The sequence below is a fragment of the Pezoporus occidentalis genome, unplaced genomic scaffold (genome assembly GCF_034315485.1).
Source record: "Pezoporus occidentalis ecotype Australia unplaced genomic scaffold, CSIRO_AGI_Poc_V1 ctg45, whole genome shotgun sequence".
NCBI lineage: Eukaryota > Metazoa > Chordata > Aves > Psittaciformes > Psittacidae > Pezoporus > Pezoporus occidentalis.
Window position 1 is genome coordinate 1386743 of NW_026915780.1, and position 26884 is coordinate 1413626.

Consider the following 26884-nt stretch of genomic DNA (forward strand, 5'->3'; position numbering starts at 1 on the left):
TTCATATTTCAAGACAATTATTTAAATTGCCAAAGTCATACCCCAGTAAGTAACCCTTTCCATTTAACGGAAGGAGCACTGATAATACTGGAGTAAAGACTCCAGGGAGACCTTAGAGCAGCTCCAGTGCCTAAAGGGGCTGCAGGAAACCTGGAGAGGGGCTTGGGACAAGGGCCTGTAGGGACAGGCCAAGGGGAATGGCTTTAACCTGCCCGAGGGGAGACTGAGATGAGCTCTTAGGCAGAAGCTCTTCCCTGTGAGGGTGCTGAGGCGCTGGCACAGGGTGCCCAGAGAAGCTGTGGCTGCCCCATCCCTGGCAGTGTTCAAGGCCTGGTCCACTGGAAGGTGTCCCTGCCTGTGGCAGGGGGTTGGAACTGGAGGAGTTTTAAGGTCCTTCCAACACAAACCAGTCTGGGATTCTACGATTTATGATACACCAAGAGACTGGCCTAATCACCGTGTTTATTAGCTCATTTCAACTGTAATTTAAATATGCCCCAAAAGCTATGTTAAAACAGGCTGAACATCTGAGATGAACAATTATGGACCAGCTTTGCTAATGAAGATGCACAGCGTAGAGCTGAAACTCATTAATATCCACTTCCTAATGGGGCACTGGATTAAGGTTTCAATAGGATTTTTCTTGCTTACTAGACAGGAAAACAGTTATGAACAGGGACAGAAAATTATGCTCCACACCACAGAGCTACAGCCATTAATATTCTCCTAATGAGAGCTGAGCCCGGAAAAGTAAAGATGCAATTTAGTCCTATATAATACTACAAAAGGCAGTGGTATCATTACCCAATGCATAAATATCTACATGCAATGAACACACTGAAAGAGTGTAATAACCACCCCAAAGTTCTTCAGCATCATATTTTAATTGCATTTGTAGATCTAGACATGTTTGTATCTTCAGTGGAAACACATTTTCATATGTAGCGTGGTCTCGTGAAACACCCAGAGGACATAAGCTGTGTTTATTTACTCCTGATCAGTTCCACGGGGCTAAGTTGCCTATTGCTCTGATATCTAGAAGTGAGTAAGTGTTCAAAGTGTTCCTGTTCCCATTGATGTCCTTTTGCTATTAATTTTCTCCCTTCAGAACAGGCAGCAATTCACCAGTTTCCTTTAGTTCCTGTAAAGAAACAGACACAGCAATTATTCTCTATGTACACTTTGTGATTACAACAAGGTTCCAACAGGGGTGGTTTGTGGGTAAGGAAATCGATGCAGCAGCTACAAGGGAATGTGCCAGTCAACCCACTAGAGGTCCCCCTTGGCCAACACATTGGAGCTCTTCACCTTGGGTTTAAAGCCTGCGTCTGTTTAGTAAAAGAAACTTACCCAGTGAAAAGATACCCCCTCAAAAGAACTGGTTGTTATCAGCTTTCCTGGGTAAAGCCCCTGCTCTGTTTCCTTCTAGGTGCAATTCAAGGCCTATTTTAGGCACATACAGAATTCTGACATCAAAAATGCCTCCTAAATATATAAAAAAAATCATCATTCACTGACAGATTTTGTTACAGCCACGCATTAAAACACACAAGACAGGAAGAGATTTGTAAGATTCCTGACTAAGAGGTACCTGCCCCATCCCTGGCAGTGTTCAAGGCCAGGTTGGATGGGGCTTGGAGCAAGCTGCTCTAGTGGAAGGCATCCCTGCCTGTGGCAGGGAGCTGGAACTGGATGAGCTTTAAGGCCCCTTCGAACACAAACCAGTCTAGGATTTTACAACAGGTTGATGACTTTAAATTCAAATGATAAGGCTGTTAACTTCATAAAGAAGTCAATAACATCAGGAAATAGTTATAAAATAACATGTTGTGAAGTGTATGAGGGGCTGGAACTAAATGATCTTCAAGATCCTTTCCAACCCAAGCCACTGTGATCCTACATACTCTTTCCCCCCATCGAGAGAAACAACTCAATCATATTAAGCTGTATTACAGAATGCACTTTACGATACTGACAACATACTACAAGTCAGTGTGAACCGAACACACTCCAGCAATGCAAACAGACAAATCACATTTAAATACCAGTGAGGGAAGTATTCCGCAACATCTCCACAATGCCCAGGACTCTACTTCCCAATCACTGAAATAACCCACACACTTGTTAAATAAATAAAATTAGTCCATATAATTTAAGTAATACCAGTATTTTTAGAACTAAATGAGATTTATTGATTGTATCTTCCCAGGAGTTACAATGTCTGAGGAATTGGCTATAAAACATTCAGACAAGAATGGGCTCCAGAGTATTTGGGCTTTAGAACACTGTGCCTGCTCTGTTACAGAAATCAAAAACCAGAGTAAGAGATGCAGATCTATTTTTGTTGCTTCAGGGCCTGTTCAAACAACTCCAATAAACCTTCCTTTCTTCCAGGAATGAGCCTGTTTTGCTAGGAAAAGAATGTCTTGCCCACTTTCTCTGAGAAAAGCCATGTCAGAAGTAAAACGAGGAAAAGAAACCTGTAAAAATGCACCCATGGGGTGAAACTGGTCTTTACAGTAACAGTAACTGACTGCTGTCAAGAAAATACATTTCACTGCTAAATCTTGGCATATGAGAACACTGGAGATTTAGAGCTGCTTTCAGCTGTGTGTTGAGCTAAGACAAGTCACAGTAAAAGCCACCAAGGCAGGTGCTTTCATGATATAAGGCCATTACCCTGGAGCGTCTGTACGTGATGGGCAGGAAGCAGTCCTACATTTTTAAGCACCCAATTTACACCTCCAACAAGATTTTCCCATTCCTACCTTAATGATATCCAGCCCTCCGACCAGTTCACCTTTCACATATAACTGTGGGTACGTTGGCCAGTTGGAATAGGTTTTCAATCCTTGCCGCACCTAAGACAACAGAAACCTTAAGTACAAACTTCAGCCTTTGCAGAAACAGCAGTGAAATCCTCAATGCTGGAAAAGGTTCATTACCTCTTCATCTTCCAGTATGTCAAATGTCTCATAATCAACGCTAGGAAAAAAAAGAACACACAAAATCATCTACTGTGGAGTTTTGCAAGGTAAGACCTTTTAAAACTCAGAATGGGCATGTTTATAAGGCAGATTCCAAATCACTCAGAATTGACAGGTAAGAGGAAGAAAACAGCCAACATCTTAGGCACAAAGAACTGTGATGTAAGTAGTTTCCAGTTTCATAGGAAACCCCTTATAAAACACAGATAACCCCTTATAACCCACTGGAAATTAAGCTGTGTGGCTTAGGCTCTAACTGGGCAAAATGCGTTCAAAGTAATTCCATTCACTATTAGCTTAAAAAAACACCCAAAGACACATGCACACTTTGGAGGGTTTTATTAAGGAGGAAGATGTTCCCTGTGAGGGTGCTGAGGTGCAGGGTGCCCAGAGAAGCTGTGGCTGCCCCATCCCTGGCAGCGCTCAAGGCCAGGTTGGACACAGGGGCTTGGAGCAAGCTGCTCTAGTGGAAGGGGTCCCTGCCCCGGCAGGAGGTTAGGACCCTTTAAGGCCCCTTCCAGCACAAACCAGTCTGTCTATGAACCAAACAGCCACTATTTCATCATCTTCATATACTACTTGTGTAAAAACACAAAACTAAAGTTCCTGTGTAAATCTGATCTCTGGTTGGTCCACGTACAAGTTTGGGTAAGCCATTCCTAGTATCTCCAATAACCAGCACGTGCATAGATTCCTCAACTGGACTAGGACCATGACGGGGAACAATGATTTGAGTGCTGCTTATTTCCAAGTAGTACATTGATGTATTGTTATCTATGATCTCAAAAAGCCCATTCTAACACGCAGTAATCAAGACAACTGCTTAACCTCTACCGAGCAGTGCAAATGAAATGGGAGTTTGTTCAAAGGGAGATGATACCAATCTCTCTCACTACAGAAAGAGCTGCTTTAAAGAGGAAAACTGAGGCTAGGTAACATGAGAGGCTCCAAGATTAAGGAGACAGATCAAGAGGGACCTCTCTGAGACAAGCTGCTTATCAGAGTGGAAGGACTGCTTTCATGTTAACAATCACAGCAGGAAGAAAAAAAATCACTGTTGCAATGAATTCCTCAATATGAGCAAGACAATCACAATGCAGTAGTGCTAAAGCAGTTAATACCTAACACACCGCATCTGACCTGGCAGCAAGAGAGTGTACTAGTAATTTACACTATGGGCTTTCACATAAATATACCTGAAAATACCCTTAAACAAAGAAAATTACATTTGGGAAACTCTTGCACAAATATTTTCCAAACTTTACATTCATAAGCTGTAGTTTTTAGCACACAACTGGCTTCCCAAATTCAATGAAAAACCCACTTACGTACCCAGTATTATTCATGATTTCTACAATTTGCTTGCTGAAGCCACATTTTGCCACCTAAAATGCAAATCACACATAGGTTAAAACATGGATCTGATATATTTAATCCACAAACTACCAAGTCCTCAAGCTACACTACAGCTACTACTGATTTACTGCTAGTGATGACCTTATTGGATCAGCAACACTACTAATCTCTTTTTCCTTCTTCTTTACACTCTTTGAACTTTAAACAGCACTGAGTTTCTCTTTCTTTACATACCCTGCTGATATAAATGAAAGCATTTAGGATATTAAGCACTTTCCTCAGCTGTGGTTTGAAAAGATATGAAATGAATCTGTTTTCTAGCTCTGACAACACTGCCTTGAGAACTAGTCAGGTTTGCTTATTTTCTGAACATTCAAGAAGCAAAAGCTGTAGGCAGGATGCGTATAATTGCCTCACATGCATTGTAAAATACACATGGTTTAGTCCAAGACATACACTGGCCTTTACTTACTGCTCTGGAGAGAGTAGCAACCTATAGTGGTAAATGCTCCATCCCTGGCAGTGCTCAAGGCCAGGCTGGACAGAGCCTTGGGTGACACTGTCTTGGGTGAGGCATCTCTGCCCACGGCAAGGGGTTGGAATCGGATGACCTTAAGGTCCTTTCCAACCCAAACCATGCTCTGATTCTATGATTTTATGATAAACAGGCTGCGTGTACAGCAACTCCTAACTGAAATCAGTGATTGAAACTATCTACCGGAACCTTTCCACACAGACAGTATAAGGACACAGAACACCAATCACTGTTTTAGACACTGAGTTTTTAATCCAAACTTCCTCTTCCTACTGATGATTTAACTCCACCAATAGCTCAAGCAAAATCAAAATGCATTAAGCAACCTGCCCAACATCTTGCTTTCTGTGAGCAAGACACAGGTTTTAAAGGAGACAGAAGCCTGGAGAAGAGAAGGCTCCGTAAGGAGACACCTTCAGCTCCAGTGCCTAAAGGGGCTCCAGGAAACCTGGAGAGAGGCTTTGGGCAACGGCCTGTAGAGACAGGCCAAGGGGAATGGCTTTAATCTGCCAGAGGGGAGACTGAGATGAGCTCTTAGGCAGAAGCTCTTCCCTGGGAGGGTGCTGAGGCCCTGGCACAGGGTGCCCAGAGAAGCTGTGGCTGCCCCATCCCTGGCAGTGCTCAAGGCCAGGTTGGACACAGGGGCTTGGAGCAAGCTGCTCTAGTGGAAGGGGTCCCTGCCCGTGGCAGGGGTTGGAGCTGGAGAAGCCTTAAGGTCCCTTCCAGCACAAACCACTCCAGGATTCCATAAGTGCACCTGTTCAGAAGACCCAACCCCAACCAGCTCACCCCCATGTTTTCAGTGACTCGGCATAACCCACGGGATTCCAGTGCCTATGAAATGGCTTTGGAAAACAGCCTACAAACTCTATTGTTAATACACAGAGAAGGCTCACAGAATAAATAAGAAAATAAAATAGAAACACAAATCACATGGAAGAGCTCAGTCCCCTACCTCTGTATCCCTTTAAAAAACATCATAGAACAACTCATCACTAACTACAGTTATTATTCTGGGTTCACCACTCCAGGTGCCACTCAAGTAACTTTGACAGGAGGAACTGCAGTGCCTGCTGTTCAAAGGGGAGTATTTTGTTCCCTGGTTACTTGGTTCGAGTATACAACACAAAGCAATAGACTGACCTTTTGGATTACAGTCACTTGTGCTTATTTTAATCCTGTCTGTTAGCAGTTGTCTGTCTTCAGTGACTATTTCAGTGAGCAAGATAATCAAGTGCAGCTTAAATACACCACAAACAGATCATCCTATGCACGTGAGAAAGAGTGGATCATTTCTGGCATGTGGCATTATTCTTTAGCCTTAAAAAGATCAGCAGCTTATTTGAAAAGCAGTCGTGAAAGTATGATGAAGGGAGGGAAACTAAAAAGGACAGGACAGGACATCCAATGCAACCAGGCCAACAGAGGGGAATTTCAAGAAGCATGGATCCAGAGATGAAGTTCAGGGCCACACTCAAGGTGTCTGCCTCAGGGGGGCAGCTGAGTGAGGATGTGCAAAGCCAACTGACAGCAGACCAAAGGACACACAGAGCTCCTCCATCATTCCTGAACATCACTTGCTGGGCATCCCTGCAGGGCTTCAAATTCCCTGATTTTACTGGGGCACAGCTAGCAGCATTTTCGCAATATATATTACCCATCAGGTTAAATGGGCACTGCTCTTACAGGAGCACCAAACAAAAAGACAAATAACTGACTTCCCAGCACCATTAATTTTCAATAGCAAGGAAAAAAATGTTATTGTCACTATTTAAAGAAACTTTAAATATACCATGAAACACAATCTTACCTGTTTGCTTCCCTTCATGAAAAGCATCACAGGAGCTTTGTTTATCAGGGCTTTAAGCCTACAGAAAGCACATAAAAGAAAACCATAAAACACCTCGGTTATTACCCAAGCTTTGTTTCCATAGGAGGATAAAACACAAAAGTGGAAAGATACCAACTTAGAGCTTTACCAAATGCACTTAAAGCATTCTAAAAAGGCACTTCATTCATTTAAATCTCTTAGTGTGACTCTAGTGAATGAAGTTGAACCATCCCGTTACTTTCAGGCAACAATTTACTTTCCTACATCAACCTCTAACTATTAGGCAGCAGTAAGTGTAAGGAGGAACACCACTGGGTCTATATTCAGCCACACACTGCTTTCTTCCCCACACTGAATATCACACTTTGCATTTCTCATTCCCCGCATGAGAGTAACTTTTGCAGAGTAAGAGCTGTATCTATTGTCCACCAGTTGTAAGACCTATGGACTTACAGAATAAGGACTAACTACTACTCAAAGAAACAGGTCTGGTCTGCACCACTGTGCCCTGCCCAATACTGGTCTACCAGCACAACACTCCCCCTACTTCCCTTTCCTTTAGGAAAGGTTTTTTCATGACAAGTGACAGAAAAAGTTATCAAACTGTCAAATGGTTTCTTGATAAAGGCAAACCAGTCACTCTGTGTGACTCATAACACAAAGATTCCAGACTGGAGAATGCAAGGCCTTTGCAAAATAAAATTAAATGAAGGTTTTGGAAATGGCTTTAACCTGACAGAGGGGAGACTGAGATGAGCTCTGAGGTAGAAGCTCTTCCCCGTGAGGGTGCTGAGGCGCTGGCACAGGGTGCCCAGAGAAGCTGTGGCTGCCCCATCCCTGGCAGTGCTCAAGGCCAGGTTGGACACAGGGGCTTGGAGCAAGCTGCTCTAGTGGAAGGGGTCCCTGCCTGTGGCAGGGGTTGGAACTGGATGAGCTTTGAGGTTCCTTCCAACCCAAACCAGGCTGGGAGTCCATGATTTGCTGGGTTGCCTACAGCCTTCACACATGTAAACCTCAAAACAATTCTTCCAACCAAGCTGACTCTAGGTTAGAAACCAGCAGTAAAACAGCTACAGCAAGGTTGAGCTGCCAGATCTGTTCCCTGAAACCAGCTGGATCTCCAGAGTCCATTTTCAAGTAAAGAAGATGCAGTAAATTGATGGAAAGAGAGCAAACACTGAGTAAAGCAACATAATCTAGCATTAAACAGTTTCTACACTGAGATTCCTTCATTTTATTAAGTCTTAGCATGTTTGAAGAACTACCCCATACAGTTTTCTTTACGAGTGACTGGTTAGAGTGAATACAGTTGGGGAGAGATGTCAGTTGGTCACAAGTATGAGATTAGTCACGAAGGAAAACTAACCCGAGTCATGGAAAAAGAACTTCCCAGTTGTCACCAGAGAACAGAGGACAGACCTCAGCCAAATGTCCTGGTTTAACCCAAGAAACAAACACCCACTGAAGGATGAAGAACAAATGAGGCAAGAAGCTGCTCGTGACCTGGCTGGGGAACTGTCAGCCAGTCTTCCTTCAGTGGTAAAAGCTTCACTCACCTTTTCCACAGATGCTGCAGCCACTCCTTTAGGGAGACACTGAGCTATACCAATCATTTTCATCTATTTAAACACATTAGATAAGCACAAGACATTTCCCATTTCCTTCTCACCCCAAAAACATTAAGTAAAGCAAGAAACTTGTAATTCAATCAAGTTGCAGCTTATGCAAGATTGCAAAAAAAAGAAGGAAGAGAGGACATTTTATACCGTACGTTTTTAAAAGGCCATACAAAGAATCTCATCTTTACCTATAATTAAAGCTCAGAATACAAAAAGTAGTGACTGGGTTTTGTGACCTTGCTCAAACAATTTAGTGACTCTACTAGAGTAACAAAAGGTAAACCTTGGCCATAGAACACATTAGAAAGGGAAGTAATAACTACACTGCTGTAAAGGTAAGTATACTTCATCACCATATAGAAACAGCCTGCATTAAATTCCTTCCCCACTGTGCTGAGAGGGCAAAAGAACCAGAAGCAGACACACCCAGAGCACTGTCAGACTTGCTCTCACCAACCAGACAGCAAGAGGGAATCTCTGCTAACATATCTGCCTGCAAGGTACAGGCCACCTCCTAGTAAACCAACCCCCTTTGCATGTCCTAATGGCACAATTCGCGTAAGAACTAGGGAAAAACAAAGCCACATCCAGGAGGAACCTCTCAGAGAGAAGGACTTGTCAGATATCTGGAGCCTGACTGCCTGGGGCACACCAGGATTGCAAATGAGAGCAAATCTTCAAATGGGAAGGTTAAAGTAGGACAAATTGGTTTCCAGCTATTACAGCTGATTCAGGAAGCAGCACACTTCCTGCTGCTGCAGCACACATTCCTGTTGCCAAGGTGAAAGAAAACAGGGCCTGAAGGACATGAGTAACCAAGAAAAATGAAACAAGCCTACATATTTTCTCCAGTGACACCACAGTTATGAAGTCTGTGCCAAATGAAGCTCACAAAAGCTACTAATATTTAAAAGATGACTTTCTAAGCTGTCTTTATACAATAAATTCTTAAGAGACACAAGAAAGAATCTATATATTCCTGCTGTAATTAAAAGATAACAAACTACAAATATAGTAAGTAAAGCCTATCGGAGCAGTATAGCTTAATACTACAGCTTTATGTGAAATGATGCTCACTGGAGAGAAAACTGAACATACGAAACAACTGCAGGAATTCTGTAATTAAAGAAAACCTTGATGCACTTAAGAGGAAGTCGAAGGGCAGAATTTATATAGGGGTTTGCATACGTAAGAAACAGGAAACAGGGCCCACACAAAACCTGGAGAGGGGCTTTGGACAAGGGCCTGTAGGGACAGGCCAAGGGGAATGGCTTGAACCTGCCCGAGGGGAGACTGAGATGAGCTCTTAGGCAGAAGCTCTTCCCTGTGAGGGTGCTGAGGCGCTGGCACAGGGTGCCCAGAGAAGCTGTGGCTGCCCCATCCCTGGCAGTGTTCAAGGCCAGGTTGGACACAGGGGCTTGGAGCAAGCTGCTCCAGTGGAAGGGGTCCCTGCCCGTGGCAGGGGTTGGAGCTGGAGGAGCTTTAAGGTCCCTTCCAACACAAACCAGGCTGGGATTCTATGAAACCCCAAAACAGATGCCTTTAAAATACTGACATAACACATTATACCTGCTCTCCAACTTCTCTGCCTTCGGACAGACCGTGTCCAGCTCTCCAGAGGCTTCAAGTTCCTGGGGAGAAGAAAAGTCAGATGTAAAAAGCAAGAAAAATGTGCTTCTGACAACTACCAAGAGTAAGAGTTGCTCAGTTTCTAACCTTGACAATGTCAAGTCCACCTATGAGCTCCCCAGATACATACAACTGTGGGTAAGTTGGCCAGTTAGAATATGTTTTCAGCCCCTGACGAACTTCTTCATCAGAGAAAATATCAAAACTGCTAAATGAAATGCCATGCTTGTCCAGAATCTCCACCATCTGCTTGCTGAAACCTGCAGACACAGAAAGAGGAATGACAGAGTTTAAGCAAAGCTTTCCCATGTCTGCACTACACATTAGTCATTTAAAAATGCAATTCTTTAGGACAGTAAGTTCAAAAGAGCTCTAGCGTGTTTTTCTTCACTCCAGCAATATCCCCAAATATTATAAAGGGGCAAGAGAAGTATTTATTATTGGGATAACAAAACCAAAGTGCATGGTTTGTAAGTGTGGTGCTTCTCTACTTACGGACCATATAGTGCTCTAACCTTCATTTAAGTGTCTCTGTTGTTCTAAGATACAATTAAAGCAAAGTTAAACCCATTCCCTTATTCTGTCTTTTCCAGCTCTTCACTTGAGCATTCACAAGGAATAAAATGACTTCAACATTAACCAGTGCCCACAACAGCACCTTCAGTTGCCTTTTCATTTCTCTATCACACATCACTTCTCTACCCTTTCATTTCTTCCTCCAGCTACCACTGAACTTCGCTTCCACCAAATGTGTATGAAGTTGACACAGAAGTGGAAGTCAGGATCTCACCCCAGTACTGTGTCACCAGTTTAACTTAGAAACTTGGCTTTAGATGGTTTTCTACTCCTTTTGCTTTAGGAGCTTTTCCTTTCCTACTTCAGGGTAAAGGGCGGATTCCTTTTCATTTTCTAAACTCTCTATGTCCACAACAGCACATATATTCATTTCATACCTTGTGACACTACCACACCATGTTCTGTCTTCCTTTACAACAGATCTTCACTACGTCCTACTCCAAACACACCCTCTGAGCTGGATATTAAGCACTGAATATTATGATGTAAACATCCAGATTTGGTAAGTTTACTCTGTGCCAGTTTGAGAAGAAAAGTTTCTCCTTTCTGTGATTAAACATCTTGTTCCTAAGCAAATCCTCACATCATTTGCAGAAAGGTGTATGCATGAAAATTGTAACGTTATAGTATTTACAGTCTATAATCACCTAAATCTTCTTACACTAGAGGGAAACACTCAAAATTTCACTTTCAAACAATCCTCCTCTATTCTATTTTCATAGAGGATAATCTGGTTTGTGTTGGGAGGGACCTTAAAGCTCATCCACTCCTAACCCCCTGCCACAGGCAGGGACCCCTTCCACTAGAGCAGCTTGCTCCAAGGCCCTGTGTCCAACCTGGCCTTGAACACTGCCAGGGATGGGGCAGCCACAGCTTCTCTGGGCACCCTGTGCCAGCGCCTCAGCACCCTCATAGTGAATAATAATGTGATAAGAAGTAATAATAATGTGGTTTATGTGCTTGCCAACTCACTGTGGTTTGCACTGAAATGCCCCTGCAATCCTACCAATTCCTTCACAGAATTCCACCAAATGCTGTGCAGACAAATGAAAACCTCCATATAAATTTCAGAAGGGAAAAAAAGGCAATGCTTACAGGCTTTAATAAAGGAATAAAAAAAATAAAGCAGCCTTAAATGGGAAACAGAATCCAAGTGCCATAGAAGAATAACCTTTGATTTCAGCTTGCAAGACCACCTATTAGTTTTTGAAATATGGATTTTTTTACAGCAGCTTTCTGCAGTTTTCATGCTCCACAATTTACTGGGATATGAAGGAGCACTAGCTCTATGGATGGCATCTAAGTCGCTTTTCTTTCTACAACTGAAGTGTGAAGTTCATGTACAGCCTGAAGTAAAACACAGGTTCTGAAATCCTTCATACATCTGGGAGTTCATTAGTAAACAGCTAAAGGCTGATTGCTGATGGTGATTCCAGCACCAATACATTAACTCATTTCTACTGTAAGGAACTGGGGAGAATAAAAAACAGCTTTATTTTTGCTGGAGGCCATTACATGCAAACTAGAAAGATTGATTGCTTGTGCTTTATTTTGAAGGGTTATGGTAGCAGGCTGGAAGTGTTCTGCTTAGGGATAAAGTGCCGGAACAGCTTTACTTCCGTAACAAAAGGGTTAGGCTGAATTCCTGATGAAATGCCATATATGCCTTACAAAGAAGAATTAAACTGCTAACAAACTGGCTTAACTGGTTATGAAGACGATCGCAAGTGCTACTGCAGGGGCGACACCAGTAAAAACACCCTGAATAAATAATGGTATTGAAGCAAATCAACAAATAACACCACAGTCCAAATAAATTCACTGAAATAATACAAGGTATGGAGCAAACACAACGGCTAGTAAACACATAGCCAAGGGGAAAACCTCTCTTTACACTGTGCTTAGCTGGCTTCTCCACTGGAGAAATGACAGGCTACACACAGACCCCCACACACATTGCTGGCGAGGTTCCCCTTCACTTGCTCACTGCACTATGGACTCCAGTGCAAGCCTTATTTGCAGCAAAATCCATACAACTCAAGAATATCGTCACCTTTCAAGAAGCATGGCTCCTTTTGTTTAATTCAATTGTTATTACTCCTACCACTGTTCAAACTGTATCATCTTTGTCAAAGTGATAAATTACCTTCCGCTTCAAAAAGGCTATTCCAGGAAGTTTCATAGACCCAACTTTGCAACACCTTTGAAACTATCACAGCAGTTTAAGGCAGGCACAACATTTAACTGCAAAATTAAGAAGTTTACATGATTTCCTGTCTTGTACCACATTTTAATACTTCCAACTTTAATACATACCTATATTTAAGTAAGCACATCCTGTGCACTTTTCATAGGGTACCAGGGAAGAACTGAAAGCTTGTAGAAATACCTGTAAGGGTGCTGAGGTGCTGGCACAGGGTGCCCAGAGAAGCTGGGGCTGCCCCATCCCTGGCAGTGTTCAAGGCCAGGCTGGACACAGGAGCTTGGAGCAAGCTGCTCTAGTGGAAGGTGTCCCTGCCCATGGCAGGGGCTTGGAACTGGATGAGCTTTAAGGTCCCTTGCAACACAAACCACTCTTGGATTCTATGAGTCTATGATCTACTTCATCATATTAAATCATGCAAATGAACCTGTGTTACACTCTTAAATCACTTTCCATATTGGTTTTACGACGAAGTGCCAAACCATCCTTAATCTCAATGCCTCGATGTCTTTTTTGGTTTGTGTTTTCTGTGTTTTAAATAGCTTCAGAATTGCCTCCCATCAAAACTTCAAGCTCATGAAAAGCAGTGAAGGGTCTTTTCCCTAGAGAGCTTCGAATTCTTCCCATTGTTTTGCTCAACATCCTTTAGAACCAGCTCTTGACTCAGCATCCACAGAAATCCAAGGAAACTGTCCCTGTGTCATCAATGATCCCGCTGACCCAGGAATAACAGAGAACCTGGGCACATGAGCAGCTCTGAGAAGACTCGCCACTGCCTGCATGACACTGAGCTTGCCATGGCCACAGCAAGACCCATGCTGTGCTATTGCAGCTTGCCATGTGCCTGCCCAACCACTCACACCACAAGCACAGTGGGGTCACCAACAGCAGTGCCAACACAGTTAAACTCACAACAGGTGTGTCTGAACAGCCTGAACTGCAGACACCCCAAATGTGCTCAGAAATATCAGGAGCCAGTGAGAACCTCATGGATTTCAACCAGGCCAAGTGCAAGGTCCTGCCCCTGGGTCAGGGCAATCCCAGCACAAAAACAGGCTGGTGGAGACATGATGAGCAGCCTGAGGACAAGGACTTGGGGTGTTGGCTTCCCATGACCACTTCAGTGTGCACTTGAGCACAGAACCCCCAATGTGCTGGGCTGCACCCCCAGAGCATGAGGAGTAGGTCCAGGGAGTGGATTCTCCCCTCTGCTGCACTATGGAGAGACCCCCCTCTGCAGTACTGATCCAGCTCCGAGGCAACAACACAAGAGGGACGTGGAGCGAGTCCAGAGGAGGCCACAGAGATGCTCCAAGGTCTCACCAGAGACAATTTACTGTGATCCCAGTGAATTCTTGTTATTCCTTGAACTGAAACATAATCTTCAAACTCTTTTACCTTTTCAACATGCGCAACTTGATGCAGAAAACATGTCCTCAATATTCCTGAGGTGTCCCAGCTCAAGCACAACACCACACATCATGTCCTCTTCAGAAAGCCCCTAATCTCTGTGATTCCATTGCCAGGACTTAACTAAGAGACTAACTCTCTAACTACACTTAACCAACATGAAAACACTTTCATTACTACTCCGAAGACACTGCTGAGATGTATCTTCCCAAAACTAAGTGTGACAACTAGCCCAAAGCAAGAGTTGTCATGTTGAACATGAACTCGACTCAATCCTTACCACAACGGGGCTCTTTTGGAGTCCCCTTCATGAAGAGCATGCACGGGGCAGCGTTGATGAGTTTCTTGAGGCGCACATTCAGATCTTCTTTCACACTGCCGTTGGAACCAGCAGAGAGGGAGCTGCTGGACGCGTGGCGCTGCACTCTCTTGGTCAGCTCGGGGGCATGCGCACCATCCAACCTGTCCACTTTCTGAGAGTTCTGAGGGGAGCAAAACACAGGCTCCTGTTAAAGGATTAAATTCAGACTCTGTACTGTAATAGCCAAAGCACCATATAAATACAGAGTCCGAGATGCAGGGTGGGCTCGTGTATTGAGCTTTTAGCCAGTCTTTACATCCAAGGCTCAGGCCATTCTGTTGGCTGGCTACTGTTAACACAAGAGTCTGGAGCACAAGTCTGATGAGGATTAGCTGAGGGACCTGGGGGGAGTGTCAGTCTGGAGAAGGCTCAGGAGGAACCTGATGACTCCCTACAAGTGCCTGACAGGAGGATGGAGACAGGAGGGGCTGGGCTCTGCTCCCAAGGAACAAGGGATGGGACAAGAGGAAACAGCCTCAAGCTGCACCAGGGCAGGTTTAGATGGAGCTGAGGAACAATTCCTTCCCCAGAGGGTGCTCAGGCATTGGAACAGGCTGAACAGGCTGAAGTCACCATCCCTGCAAGTGTTCACACACTGTCCCTGCAAGTGGTTAGTGGTGGCGTGAGCAGTGCTGGGCAATGGTTGGACTGGATGAGCTTAAAAATCTTTGCCAACCTGGTGCATTCTGTGATTCTGATCCCACCAGAATTTGCTACTTGAAGAAAATACTCTGAATTTTATCATCACAGGCAAATGTGACCTAAACAGACCTTGTTATTTCTACCTAAGATTACCCAGGTTTTTGACATGTTGTAGAACTGCAGCTAAACAAGGAACCAGCACTGAAACTTCTCTGACCCAATATAAGGTGCAACTAAAGTCCTATGTAAGAATCCCAAAGCAATTAAGGAAGCTCTGAAATATTACATATGAAGTGTAAGAACCATTTCTATCTACTCTGTTAGGTTCCACTAGATAAACTTAAATCAGACACAGGAGTGTTTCTTCACTGAGAACGTTAAGGTTGTGCTCATGTTAGTCGTATTAAGAGTCCACATGGAATCCATCTTCTCTTAAATCCATCTTCTCTTACCTTAAAGAACAGGAACGTTGGAACAGAACTAATTCCGTATTTTTCAGATACTTCAGGCACAGCTTCAGCTTCCAGCTACAAAACACAAACACAGAGAAAAAGATGATTTCCATAATCTTCTTTAAAGTTTGACTGCAGATGTCGATGTCGTTCTCGGCGTTTTATACATTTAAAGAGGCTTTGATGCACAAGTTGGTGCCATATTTGCATTGAAAAGAGACTCTGTGGGCTGGCGTGTCATCCACTGAGCCTCCACAGTGGCAAAACAGGTTCAGAGGGTTTTATTTTGTTGCACATTTCAAAAGATGCCCAGAGGCTGCAAATAAAATTTTTGGTGCACTACTGACCTAGTAAATTTTCAATCATATGCAGCTACTACTATATTGAAATCCATAAATCATTGACCCCAGTTATGTCATGATTACAGTGCTTATTTTGTGCCCACAGCAATTCTGGCTGGTTGCTCTATTGACTAATTTCGAGGGGCAGTACATCATGAGTGACATTTGCAGCCTTCTGCAAATGAGGAAGGAAAAAGGAGTGTTTCTTCAAGAAGCTATTGATGTCTGCTGAATTGTATGTTTAACTCCTGCAAGGCTACTGAGGGGCCAGTTTGTTGAGATTATTGGTTCTAGTTCTAGTCAGCATTCAAATGCAAACTTGAAATCATTTCATGGAGCAATCTGCCAAGAAACTGTATCTTTTAATTAACTCAAATTCATGATTTTCTGGGATGGGCTAAAAGCTTATTTGAATCATCAAATCCCAAACTGGTTTGGGTTGGAAAGGACCTTACAGCTCATCCAGTTCCAACCCCCTGCCACAGGCAGGGACACCTTCCACTAGATTAGGACTTGCTTCAAAATACAGGAGAAGGCCTTAAATTTGGCCTATGTTTCCCAAACGTTTCATAGTTAGTTACATGTATTAAGCTTGTATTTTTATCTATATCTATCCTTCCCTGTGAGGGTGCTGAGGCGCTGGCACAGGGTGCCCAGAGAAGCTGGGGCTGCCCCATCCCTGGCAGTGTTCAAAGCCAGGTTGGACACAGGGACTTGGAGCAAGCTGCTCTAGTGGAAGGTGTCGCTGGCCACGGCAGGGGTTGGAACTGGAGGAGCTTTAAGGTCTCTTCCAACACAAAGCAGGCTGGGATTCTACGAAACAAGCAGCTGCAGGTACTTCATCATCTTCATATACTGCTTGTGTAAAACCAGAGATGTTTCGGAGTGAATTTGAGCCTAGGAAGAAGGGAGAGTTAGGGAAAGATGTTTTTAAGGTTTGGTTTTATTTCTCATTCTCCTACTCTGAGTTGACTGCCAATAAACTAATTTCACCAAGTGGAGTCTGCTTTGCCCATGCTTCTGTCTGGTGAGTGATCTCTCCCTGTCCTTATCTCAACCCTTTCAGTACGTTTTCTCTCACCTGCCCAGCTGAAGAAGGGGGTGACAGAATATCTTCAGTGGGCACTCAGCATCCAGCCAGGGCCAGCCCACCCCACATGGGAACAAATCAAATCCCCAGAACGTTTGGAAAGAACAGTGTTGCCAAATTAATCTCAAATTCAGGGACAAAATCCATGCTTTAAAAATATTCCTGTCTATAGAACTGAAGGACTGAGCCATTGCAGCACAGAGAAATTTCAAAGCTTGTTAGGTAGAGTAGCTAGTGAAAAAATTCCTTCATTGTATCTTGGTGGACAAATCAGTGTGGGATTTTTCCCTTTATACAGCATAATAAAATGAAGGTATTATTGAAGCTGCAATACCAAGTTTGGAAAGATGAACCTACAGCTTTCATCCCACAGAGTTTTGGTGCCATCTTGTCCATATGTTCAACTCTCATCTTGAAATGTGAATCCACAAAGGAACTTCCAAAACCAGCTTTGCTCTTATTTTGTAATAGTTTGATCACACTTTGTACTAATGGCTCTCCTCTGTTTAGAACCAGCTCCACTGCCTGACTTACCTTCACAAACACAACCTGCGTGTGCTCCTTTGCCAGTGCTGCCATAACATCATTCATCTGAGCACACTGAGGAGCCCATGGTGCCCAGAAGTGGACAACTACAAGGGACCTGTTCAGAAACAGAAAAAGAGAGTAACAGCATTTATAGTTTAAAAAAAGACTCATGAAATACAACAGCTTGATACACCTTGTGAAAAAACCCACAAACACAAACCCCACCACTCAGAGCACGCTCCTGAGAAAAGAAAATCCAACAAGTGAAACCAGGAATATTTTCAATTACTTTTTCAGAAAGCATTCCAAAAGCCAACCAGCACTGTTAAGGTAACGTAATACAAAGAAAAATATCATCCTGCATTTCAATAGTAATAGATCATTCCATGTGAGTGTCAAACTGGAGGAAGAACAAGCAGAAACACTAAAGATCAAGTCACACAGATGTTGAGGACAAGCACTTGGAATTGCTCTGGGGCACCTTAGCCCAAGCAAAGATATCTGTCTTCAGCAGCTCCATGCCTGAGGCTGCACCACTGCTCTTCCCCTCAGCCACGCCACTGCCTCTTCACTGCATATCCAGGAAATAATCATTGAATCACAGAGTGGTTTGGGTTGAGCTCATCCACCTCCAACCGCCTGCCACAAGCAGAAACATCTTCCACTAGAGCTCCAAGCCCCATCCAACCCGGTCTTTAAGGTCCCTTCCAACCCAAAGCACTCTGTGATTCTATCTTCTCCATGGCTGTCATCTGTAGACTCTTCCAGCACTCCTGCACACAAGTCACCACCACCAGTGGTTCGAAAGGCAAACCACTTCTCTTTAACCATAACAAAATAGCTGTAAGGCTTTTCTGCCCTGATCTCACTGCTCACAACTGACGCTGGCATTTAAACCCCAGTAAAGATTCATACCAGTGATCTACTCTACTTACAAATAGGATTTGGGATGGACTCCTTGCAAAGCCTGAGACCGCATCACACTGCTCAGAGCAAAACCTTCACTGCAAAGCTGTTTGAGCACTTCACACCACAGTGCAACTGCCACTTTATCACAGTGTAATGAGGTGAAAACAATTAGGTAGGTTGTAAGATGGGGAAGGCATTTGGGTGTATGAGAACATCCAGTCCAAACAGACAGAACAGTGTCAAATGCAAAAAGCAGCAGCAGTTCAGTGGCTCAGAAAACAGAGCAGGCTCTGATGCAGAGAATCACCATGAGGTTTGCCCCAGGATTGGTTTTCTGGAGCTTGTTCATCGCAAGCTTCATTTGAGACCTCCTCCAATACTGCTCCTAACCTATGCACTGTTCACTGATGCTGCGAAGAGCTCAGGGAAGTTGTTCCATCCTTGATCCATCAGTAACAAGTACTTTTTGTTTGTGTTAATCAAGTTTGATGATGTTTCCATGGTCTTCAAAAAGCAGGCTGCTCTACTTTGATCTATCACAGCTTTTGGAATCAAAGGGAATGAAGCGTTGAGCTGTCCTTTAACGGCACAATGCCTCTAAGTTTAAAACACTGATTTTTGCATCTGTTAAATTACAAGTGGAGCAAGACAATGCTTCCACTGGCTAAAAAATAGTGGAAAACAGGAGACCGAACCCCAGTGATCCTAAACAAATTATTTCCTACATTCAACCAAGATACTTCTAAAACCCTAACTAATACCTATAAAAGAAGATTAAACCAAAAAGGTTATGACAGCTCCCAAAGCTTCTCTTCCTGTATCAATCCATATTTCACATTTTGGAGGAAAACCCATGGGCCCAAAACTAAAATTCACTTTATTTAACACAATTTTTTTTTTTAAACCTGACTAGTTGAAGAAAAACCACAAAGACACATCACACTTTCTTTTCAGAAATGAAAAGCCCAAAGTCTCCTTTCTATAGTGTATTAATATAGAATCATAGAATCCCAGCCTGGTTTATGTTGGAAGAGACCTTAAAGCTCCTCCAGCTCCAACCCCTGCCACAGGCAGGGACCCCTTCCACTAGAGCAGCTTGCTCCAAGCCCCTGTGTCCAACCTGGCCTTGAACACTGCCAGGGATGGGGCAGCCACAGCTTCTCTGGGCACCCTGTGCCAGCGCCTCAGCACCCTCACAGGGAAGAGCTTCTGCCTAAGATCTAACCTTTATTTGCCAAAATAGTAAGACATTCTCCAATAAGCATATCCAGAAAATAACTACTAAATAAATTCTCCATTGATGACCCACCCTTGTAACTGTGTAATCTCCCCGACAGACAGCACAAGCCTTTTGGTTTATAAGCTGATTTCTCCAAAACACGGTCCAAGTAAAACAACAGTTACAGTGTGATAAATGATCCCATGATCTTGAAGCCATTGGCTTAATTCCCCTTTTACAACTGTAAAATTTAGACGCATTTTGAAAACAATTAAACCTTAAAATTCACACTTATTCTCTGACACAAATTTTACTAATAGCCTGATATATGAAACATTGATTTTCTGAAGCAAGAAATCTGATGGAATTAAGAGTCAATATAAAATGCTGGTAACTGCAAGTGATTTGTGGCAATTCCATTAGTCTGGAAAAATCCAGAAGTCTATTGAAAAGAACAATTTTAGTAGTAAAAGAGCCTCAGGCCTATCCTTAAAAATACAGCACACTCTTTGCCTTCAGCTTTATCTTTCAAGAGAGAAATACTTCCTTTAACTTCTTCCCTCCCAGGTAAGGAATAAGTTCCCTTCCTTACTCCTTACCCACCTTCAATAAAGTGTACATTTAGAACTACTTTTTAAACCTTTAACTTTCAAATTCTCTTGATAATTTAACATAAGAGGTACCCTAAATGGGCCAGTTTATATTTTTAAGGTTCTACTACCATCCAAACCCAACATCATTAAAAAAAAACAAAACCCCCACTATGACTTGGGGAATGTGTTATGTTCTGTAAGTGCAGATTCATTTTCTTCATTGGTTTCTTAACAGTACCAAAAGCCAAAGCCAAATGTTTTCAAATTAAGCAAAGGAAGAGAGTTATCAATTCTATCAACTCGTCTTAGGAACAGAAACATGCCCAAAAGAATCAAACCCATAAAAGAGAAAACTGAATCATGTCATGTGGGCAAAGGGAATGAGAATTACCGAGGGGTTTGTTGAAAATAACAGCCTGCTGAAGCCACTTTCATTTTGATCCATGTTTATCCATGTGAGAGAGGGGGAGTTTCCAATGGAATGTCCTCACACAACAATTCAGTTGAAGATTAATTCCAGGAAAGGAAAACTTGAAGTGATGTGCAAGTCTTGAAGAATCTAGTTTCTTCTTCCCATAATCAGCACTTATGAATGTTTCCTTCTGCTGTCTTTAAGACTGAGATGCTGATAGTTCCATCATCCTTTTAAAACCATTTAATCAATCACTTTCCTCTCCTTATACACTTAAAAGTCCACTTGCTAATGCAGCAGTTAAATGACATGGAAATGCTTTTAACACAGCACTTTATTGTGCCTTCCAAGGCCTAGTTAAATACACACTCAGCTAAGGGATTAAAAACTGTTATAATACAGTTACTACCCCTTTGATTTCACAAGAGAAACAAGCAAAGCTCATAACCAAACCTGTCTTTCTGCAGCAAAGCACCCAAGCACCCATTAATCTTTAATTACAATAGTAGTTACTGGGACACTTTCCCAGGAAAGTTAAAACTTGGGCACAGAAATTCCCCCTAAAGATCAGTGCCCAAGATTCCCAACACCAGGCCAGGAGCTGCTGCTCAGAGGCTACAGAGAGTCAGCGAGAAAGCAGTGGATAAAGAGCCCTGCTACTCATTACTAGACCATAAAACCAGAGTAATGAGAAACCAGCCCTGAGACATGAGAGATGAACAGTTTTGCTTCATGTATTTTTCTCAATATGCAACCTCATAAACACCGGCCCATAGTGTCCCATCCCTGGCAGTGTTCAAGGCCAGGCTGGACAGGGCTTGGAGCAAGCTGCTCTAGTGGAAGGTGTCCCTGCCCGTGGCAGGGGTTGGAGCTGGAGGAGCTTTAAGATCTCTTCCAATGCAAACCACTCTGGGATTCTATGGTTCTACTGATTCAAATGCTGCTGGTTTTATTGGAAACGCTGTATAATAACTTGGGCTTGTTGACACCTCAGGGCTTAAGAGGAAAAACAACTTCTTAGGTTGCACAAAGTCCCGTTTTCGTGGTTTTCCTGCCTCTCTGCCCATTTAGGCCTCACATCCCCTGCCTCGGGCACTGATGCAAGTTACAGCTTCCTCCTCCCTCCCTAGCTTGAGCCTTCCCAACCCGTCCCTTAACAAACAGCTCCTTGAAGAACAACCTCCCCAACCCCACTCCCGAAGCCGCTCTTCAACCAGGGCTCTGTTTCTGGCTGTTCCCTCTCCCGGCGCAGGGCTCTGCGGCAGCACAGGGCCCGCTCCCCTCGGCACACACCGGCCCCTCGCAAACCTCGGCCCGAAACAACCGCGGAGCCGCGTTTCGGGGCGCACCGGGCCAACCCCCGACACCGCAGGGAAACACACGGTACAACCGGCTGGAGGCCAAGCCACACACCACTCCCCCCCCCCCCGCCTCATACATATCCAGGCCAGAACCGGCGCGGAGACCTGGCGCTCCCGGGTGGCAGGACCCGGGTGGCAGGACCCGGGTGGCAGGACCCGGAGGCCCGGACCCCATCCCTCCCAGCCGCACCCCCGGGGCCTCACCGCTCCTTCTGCTGCAGCAGCCGCTGGAGCTGCTCGGCGGAGCCCGCCTCACACACCCGCCCCGCCGCCATGGCCGCGCCGCAGGAAGGAGGGGGCGCCGCGCGTCACGTGGGGCGCCACCGCGCCTGCGCCGCGCCGCAGCGCTTCCCGCGCAGGCGTAGAGCCTCCGCGCAGGCGCCGTGGGGTGTGTGTGGGTGTGATGGCTGCTGCTCCTCATCACCTCAGGCTTTGGGTTTCATCCTCATGGACTGGTTTGTGTTGGAAGGCACGTTAAAGCTCATCCAGCTCGCTGGACTTGCGCCGGCAGCTCCACGTAGCTCTTGTGTTGTCGCAGAGCTGGCTCTGCGTGTTCCTCATCTGCTCCAGGTATCCCCTGCAGAAAGCAAATCCTCAAATAGCTTTCCCGTTTCTGAACAAGGGAAATAATCCTGCGGTGTGCGTCTCTGAGGTGTGTTTTTGAGTGAAAGAAAGCATCTTGGTGAGCTCTAAACAGAGAGAAAACTGGTACTCATAAAAGGGCCGTGTTCATGGTAGGATTGCCACAAACCCACTTTGATGGAAATAACCACAAAAGGTTTTGATGCCATACAGAAAATACACATCTTGAAGAATTTCTTTAGTTTTCTCGAATCTAGTGATTCAACACCTCAGGTTTGCGTTCACCACTCGAAAAATTATTATTAGTTGACACTTTTGGCTACCAAAATCACACATTTTTTGTTTCTGACGAAGAAAAGACTTCAGGGTGGCAATCCAGTGTAATTTACAGAATAAAGACACACAGAATTGGTGAGATTTTGTGTATTAGCACATAAAGCTAGAAAATAGGCTCGACTGGACATAGGGGGACTCAAGGGCTTTCATCCGCATGCAGCTCTCGAGTGGGCTGGGTGTACAGACTGGGAATCATAGACTCCGAGGTTGAAAGGGCCTTGGGGATCATCTGCTCCAAGCTTTCTAGGCATAGCAGCACCCAGAGTGGCTGTCCCAGCACCCTGTCCGGCCGGAGCTTAGCGGTGTCCAACACTGGGGAATCCACCACTTCCCAGGGGGGATTATTCCAGTGGCTGATTGTTCTCACTGGGATTTGCCTCTTGTGTCCAGTGGGGATCTCCTCGGGAGCAACTTGTGCCCATCACCCCTTGTCTGTTCCATGGGACTCCGTGTCAGAGGGGAGCCTCATCTTCTTTGTAGCCACCTTTTCAATACTGGAATATGGTGATAAGGGAAGGCAGGCAGGGCACGCTTTTCCTGCCACGGAATCTTTTGCCTCCAAGCAGCACCAAGACAGGGATTTTTCCAACATGCTTGATGCCAGATTGCTCACACTATAATGGAACAGCCACTTACACTGTCCTCTTACAAAGAAACAAAGGTACCATGGGGCAGTTTGGCTGCTGTTCTTACCAGTCATATCAGGTTGTTCAGGACTGATGTATTACTGTTTCCCTTCTTATTTGCCAAGATACCTGTTGAATAAAGAATCGGATGTAATGCCAGCCTGAAATGAGATTTTCACTCCTCAGGCTCTGTGCCCAAGCTGTCACTGGAACCAGGATTACCACCGGTGATGGGAATCGCACTGTGAGGAAATGGAACAGGATAAGAAGAGTGAATATTTTATTTAGCTTTGGCTAATAATACTGATTCCTTTTGAAGCGGAAAGAGAACAGAAAAATGTAATACAAAATAGTGTCTTATCTCTGTGCTGTTAAAAACCAGTCATAAAGCACCCTGAAGAATATTTACTGTCCCTATAAATTTCATGTAAGATGTTGGCACATTAATCATTGACAATGTTACCTGAAACCTCAAAAAGCAAAATAGGAATTAATCCAAAATAAAATATTCCTATCTCCACTGAGGTCCTCCATTTCTCAATCATGCTAAGGAAACAAAAGCATGTGAATACTCTTTAAGAAGACAAATGAAAACCAAGATGTACAACTAGGTGCTTGCTACAAACAAAGTTTCATTGGCATAAAGTGCATTGAACAAACAGCCTCAGGAGGGTACGGTCTGAAGTCGGTGTGTGACACCACAGCAACAGGCCAGCTGAAAACAGCTCCAGCGTTAAGATTGTGCCCAGGACATCCTAAATCTTCACGGGTCAATAATACTGTTGGGTTTTGATTCCTTTTGAAGAGCAGGAGGTGGAGGATGTGCCTGCAAATGTTGATCTTCTTCACCATTCATCCGTTCAATGCCAATTGACTGCATTACCTGACAGAAAAAAAAATTAGGTTAGAAACAGACTTTTGGACTAAATCACAAGTATTTTAAGAAAATTCTAACAGAAATGTATGAATTGTGACACAAGTTGACCACAGTTTGCTCATCTTAACAGTTACAGACTCATCTTAACAGGTGTTGTGGTAAAAGCAGTGGGAAGAAGTATGAGCACCTCAGCTCTGCTTCCTGGTTGCTGCATCTCTCTGGTGATTTGGGATGAGTTGAGGGGAGAAAGTCCCATTCTGTGCATTTTCTCTGACATTTTAACTTGAAAGAAAACCAGGGGCACCATCAGAAACTTTTAAGAATAGAAAATCTTTAGGGAAAGTGTATTTGGGATTTTACACCATGTTGTGCTCAATTTCAGAGCTTTTAAAAGTGACTGTTCCAGTCACAGAAGAAGGATAAGACAGTTATTTTCACTCTATAAAATATTTGTTCCAAAGAAAATAATGTTGCTTAAATTCTCATTTTTTGTTAATGTCGTGGTTGAAACCCAGTCAGGTAACAGTTAAATAAGTCCCACAGTTGTCTAATTTGATTTTAGATTTCGGATCATTAAAAAACTCCGTATTAAATAATCTAGAACATTGAGCAAATAGCATGTAACCTCCTCCTGCTGCTCCTTCATGCCTCATGGAAACCATAAGACCGTGCAGAGTGACACAGGACACAGCACTGAGCCATTAATAAGACTAGAATATGTAATTCCACAGACAAATCTGTTTTCTAATGGTAAATTCTTCTGCCTTCCAGGTTCCCCAGTACCACACACAATGTTCATCCTGTTTGATCTCCACAGTTCTGCTCTATTGAAGATGTTCATGGAGAAGACTGTGGGTTTTGCAGTAGTAAAGTGTCTGTTCCAGCCACATTCACTCTTGGTTTATTATTTCTTGCCCGTATTGTTCGTGCAGTTGCCTGACCCATTTTCAACCACTTGAGCTACTTTTTCACTGGGAAGGAATTCAGCACTAGATACCGTATTCCGTATGCTATTCTGGTGATGCCAGGTTGGGATGGAGGGTTAAAGCGTGCTCTATTCCTTTGGCCAAAGCTCAATGACACCATCACACACTGGGAATGACTTGCCCTGCATCAGCTCTAGGACAACTGTAACTTCTGGAGATAAATGTGCATCTCTGTAGCCTGTGTCAACCGCAGCTATGTCACATAATTTAAGACCCCATTATTTAATAAGGTTCACAAGACCTTTTCAAGGTTCATTTGGAAGGGAAAAACAAGGATTGCTGTTAAAAATGTATAGGCCTATTGAGACGCAGGAGAACTAAATCTCCCGAACGTTAGGCAATATTTCTGGGCATCCCATATGGAGTATTTGGCAGCATGGTCCCAGGGAAACCCGGGGCTCAATGACTCCAGATTGAACAACAGGCAGCAGGCCAAATTAATCTGGCAAGGCTCCCATAGTGCCCAGTTGATCTACTGCTCACCTCGGGTTGCAAAGAACTCGACAACAGAGGCGATACCCGAACTGCAAGAGAGCAAAGCTGAAGGCAGAGCACAAGGCAGCAGCATGGGTGATCACTCCTGAGCACCACGGGGGGTTTCCAGCCCTGCCAGAGTGAGTTGGTTCACAAGAGGACTGTGTCATGGCCTTACATTTGCTCATTACCGTGTTGCACTGATATGCATGCTCCTCGCAGACACAGGTTTTACTCTGTTGTATTCAAGCTGGGAATTCCCTGTAAAATATTAATGTGTTTTAACATCATTCTCATCCACCAGTCCCTGAACTCACAGCTTTATGTGTGGAAGAAAAGTTAGTAGGACTTAATACTATTTTCCTGAGCGTTAGACAGTGATGGAAAAGGAGAGAGACTATGCCATTCCAGTTTGAAGTTGCTAAGTGATCAGGATATATATACATAGAAATATATTTACTTGATACAGAAATATTTATTACAGCATAAAATAAACCCTAATATCTTTGGAATACCCTCATGTCTTTGGAATATCTCCCGTATGAAGACAGGCTGAGGAAGTTGGGGCTGTTCAGCCTGGAGAAGAGAAGGCTGCGTGGAGACCTCAGAGCAGCCTTCCAGTATCTGAAGGGGGCCTATAGGGATGCTGGGGAGGTACTCTTCATTAGGGACTGTAGTGATAGGACAAGGGGTAATGGGTTAAAACTTAAACAGGGGAAGTTTAGATTGGATATAAGGAAGAAGTTCTTTCCTGTGAGGGTGGTGAGGCACTGGAATGGGTTGCCCAGGGAGGTTGTGAATGCTCCATCCCTGGCGTTGTTCAGGGCCAGGTTGGATGAGGCCTTGGGTGCCATGGTTTAGTGTGAGGTGTCCCTGCCCATGGCAGGGAGGTTGGAACTGGATGATCTTAAGGTCCTTTCCAACCCTAACTATTCTACAATTCTGTGAT

At 44.0% G+C, this 26884-nt stretch overlaps 1 protein-coding gene across 1 annotated transcript; it reads right to left on the reverse strand.

Moving 5' to 3' along the window:
- Positions 1–865: 865 nt before the first annotated feature.
- GLRX3 (glutaredoxin 3) lies at positions 866–22379 on the reverse strand. Its single transcript, XM_062635186.1, has 11 exons — positions 22259–22379; positions 17567–17675; positions 15602–15676; positions 14427–14628; positions 10045–10217; positions 9898–9959; positions 6689–6746; positions 4320–4372; positions 2946–2985; positions 2769–2861; positions 866–1141 (listed from the first exon to the last, which is right to left on the reverse strand). The coding sequence occupies exons 1-11, from the start codon at positions 22327–22329 to the stop codon at positions 1091–1093; spliced, it is 987 nt and encodes a 328-aa protein (XP_062491170.1). The 5' UTR covers positions 22330–22379; the 3' UTR covers positions 866–1090.
- Between the last annotated feature and the right edge of the window lie 4505 nt (positions 22380–26884).

Excerpts from the sequence above, each read along its gene's own strand:
- GLRX3 (XM_062635186.1), bottom strand. The coding sequence starts at position 22,329 with ATGGCGGCGGGGCGGGTGTGTGAGGCGGGCTCCGCCGAGCAGCTCCAG. Across the intron at positions 14,629-15,601 it reads CAACGTTCCTGTTCTTTAAG|AACTCTCAGAAAGTGGACAG; the intron begins GTAAGAGAAGAT and ends TGCTCCCCTCAG. Across the intron at positions 9,960-10,044 it reads GTGGACTTGACATTGTCAAG|GAACTTGAAGCCTCTGGAGA; the intron begins GTTAGAAACTGA and ends TCTTCTCCCCAG.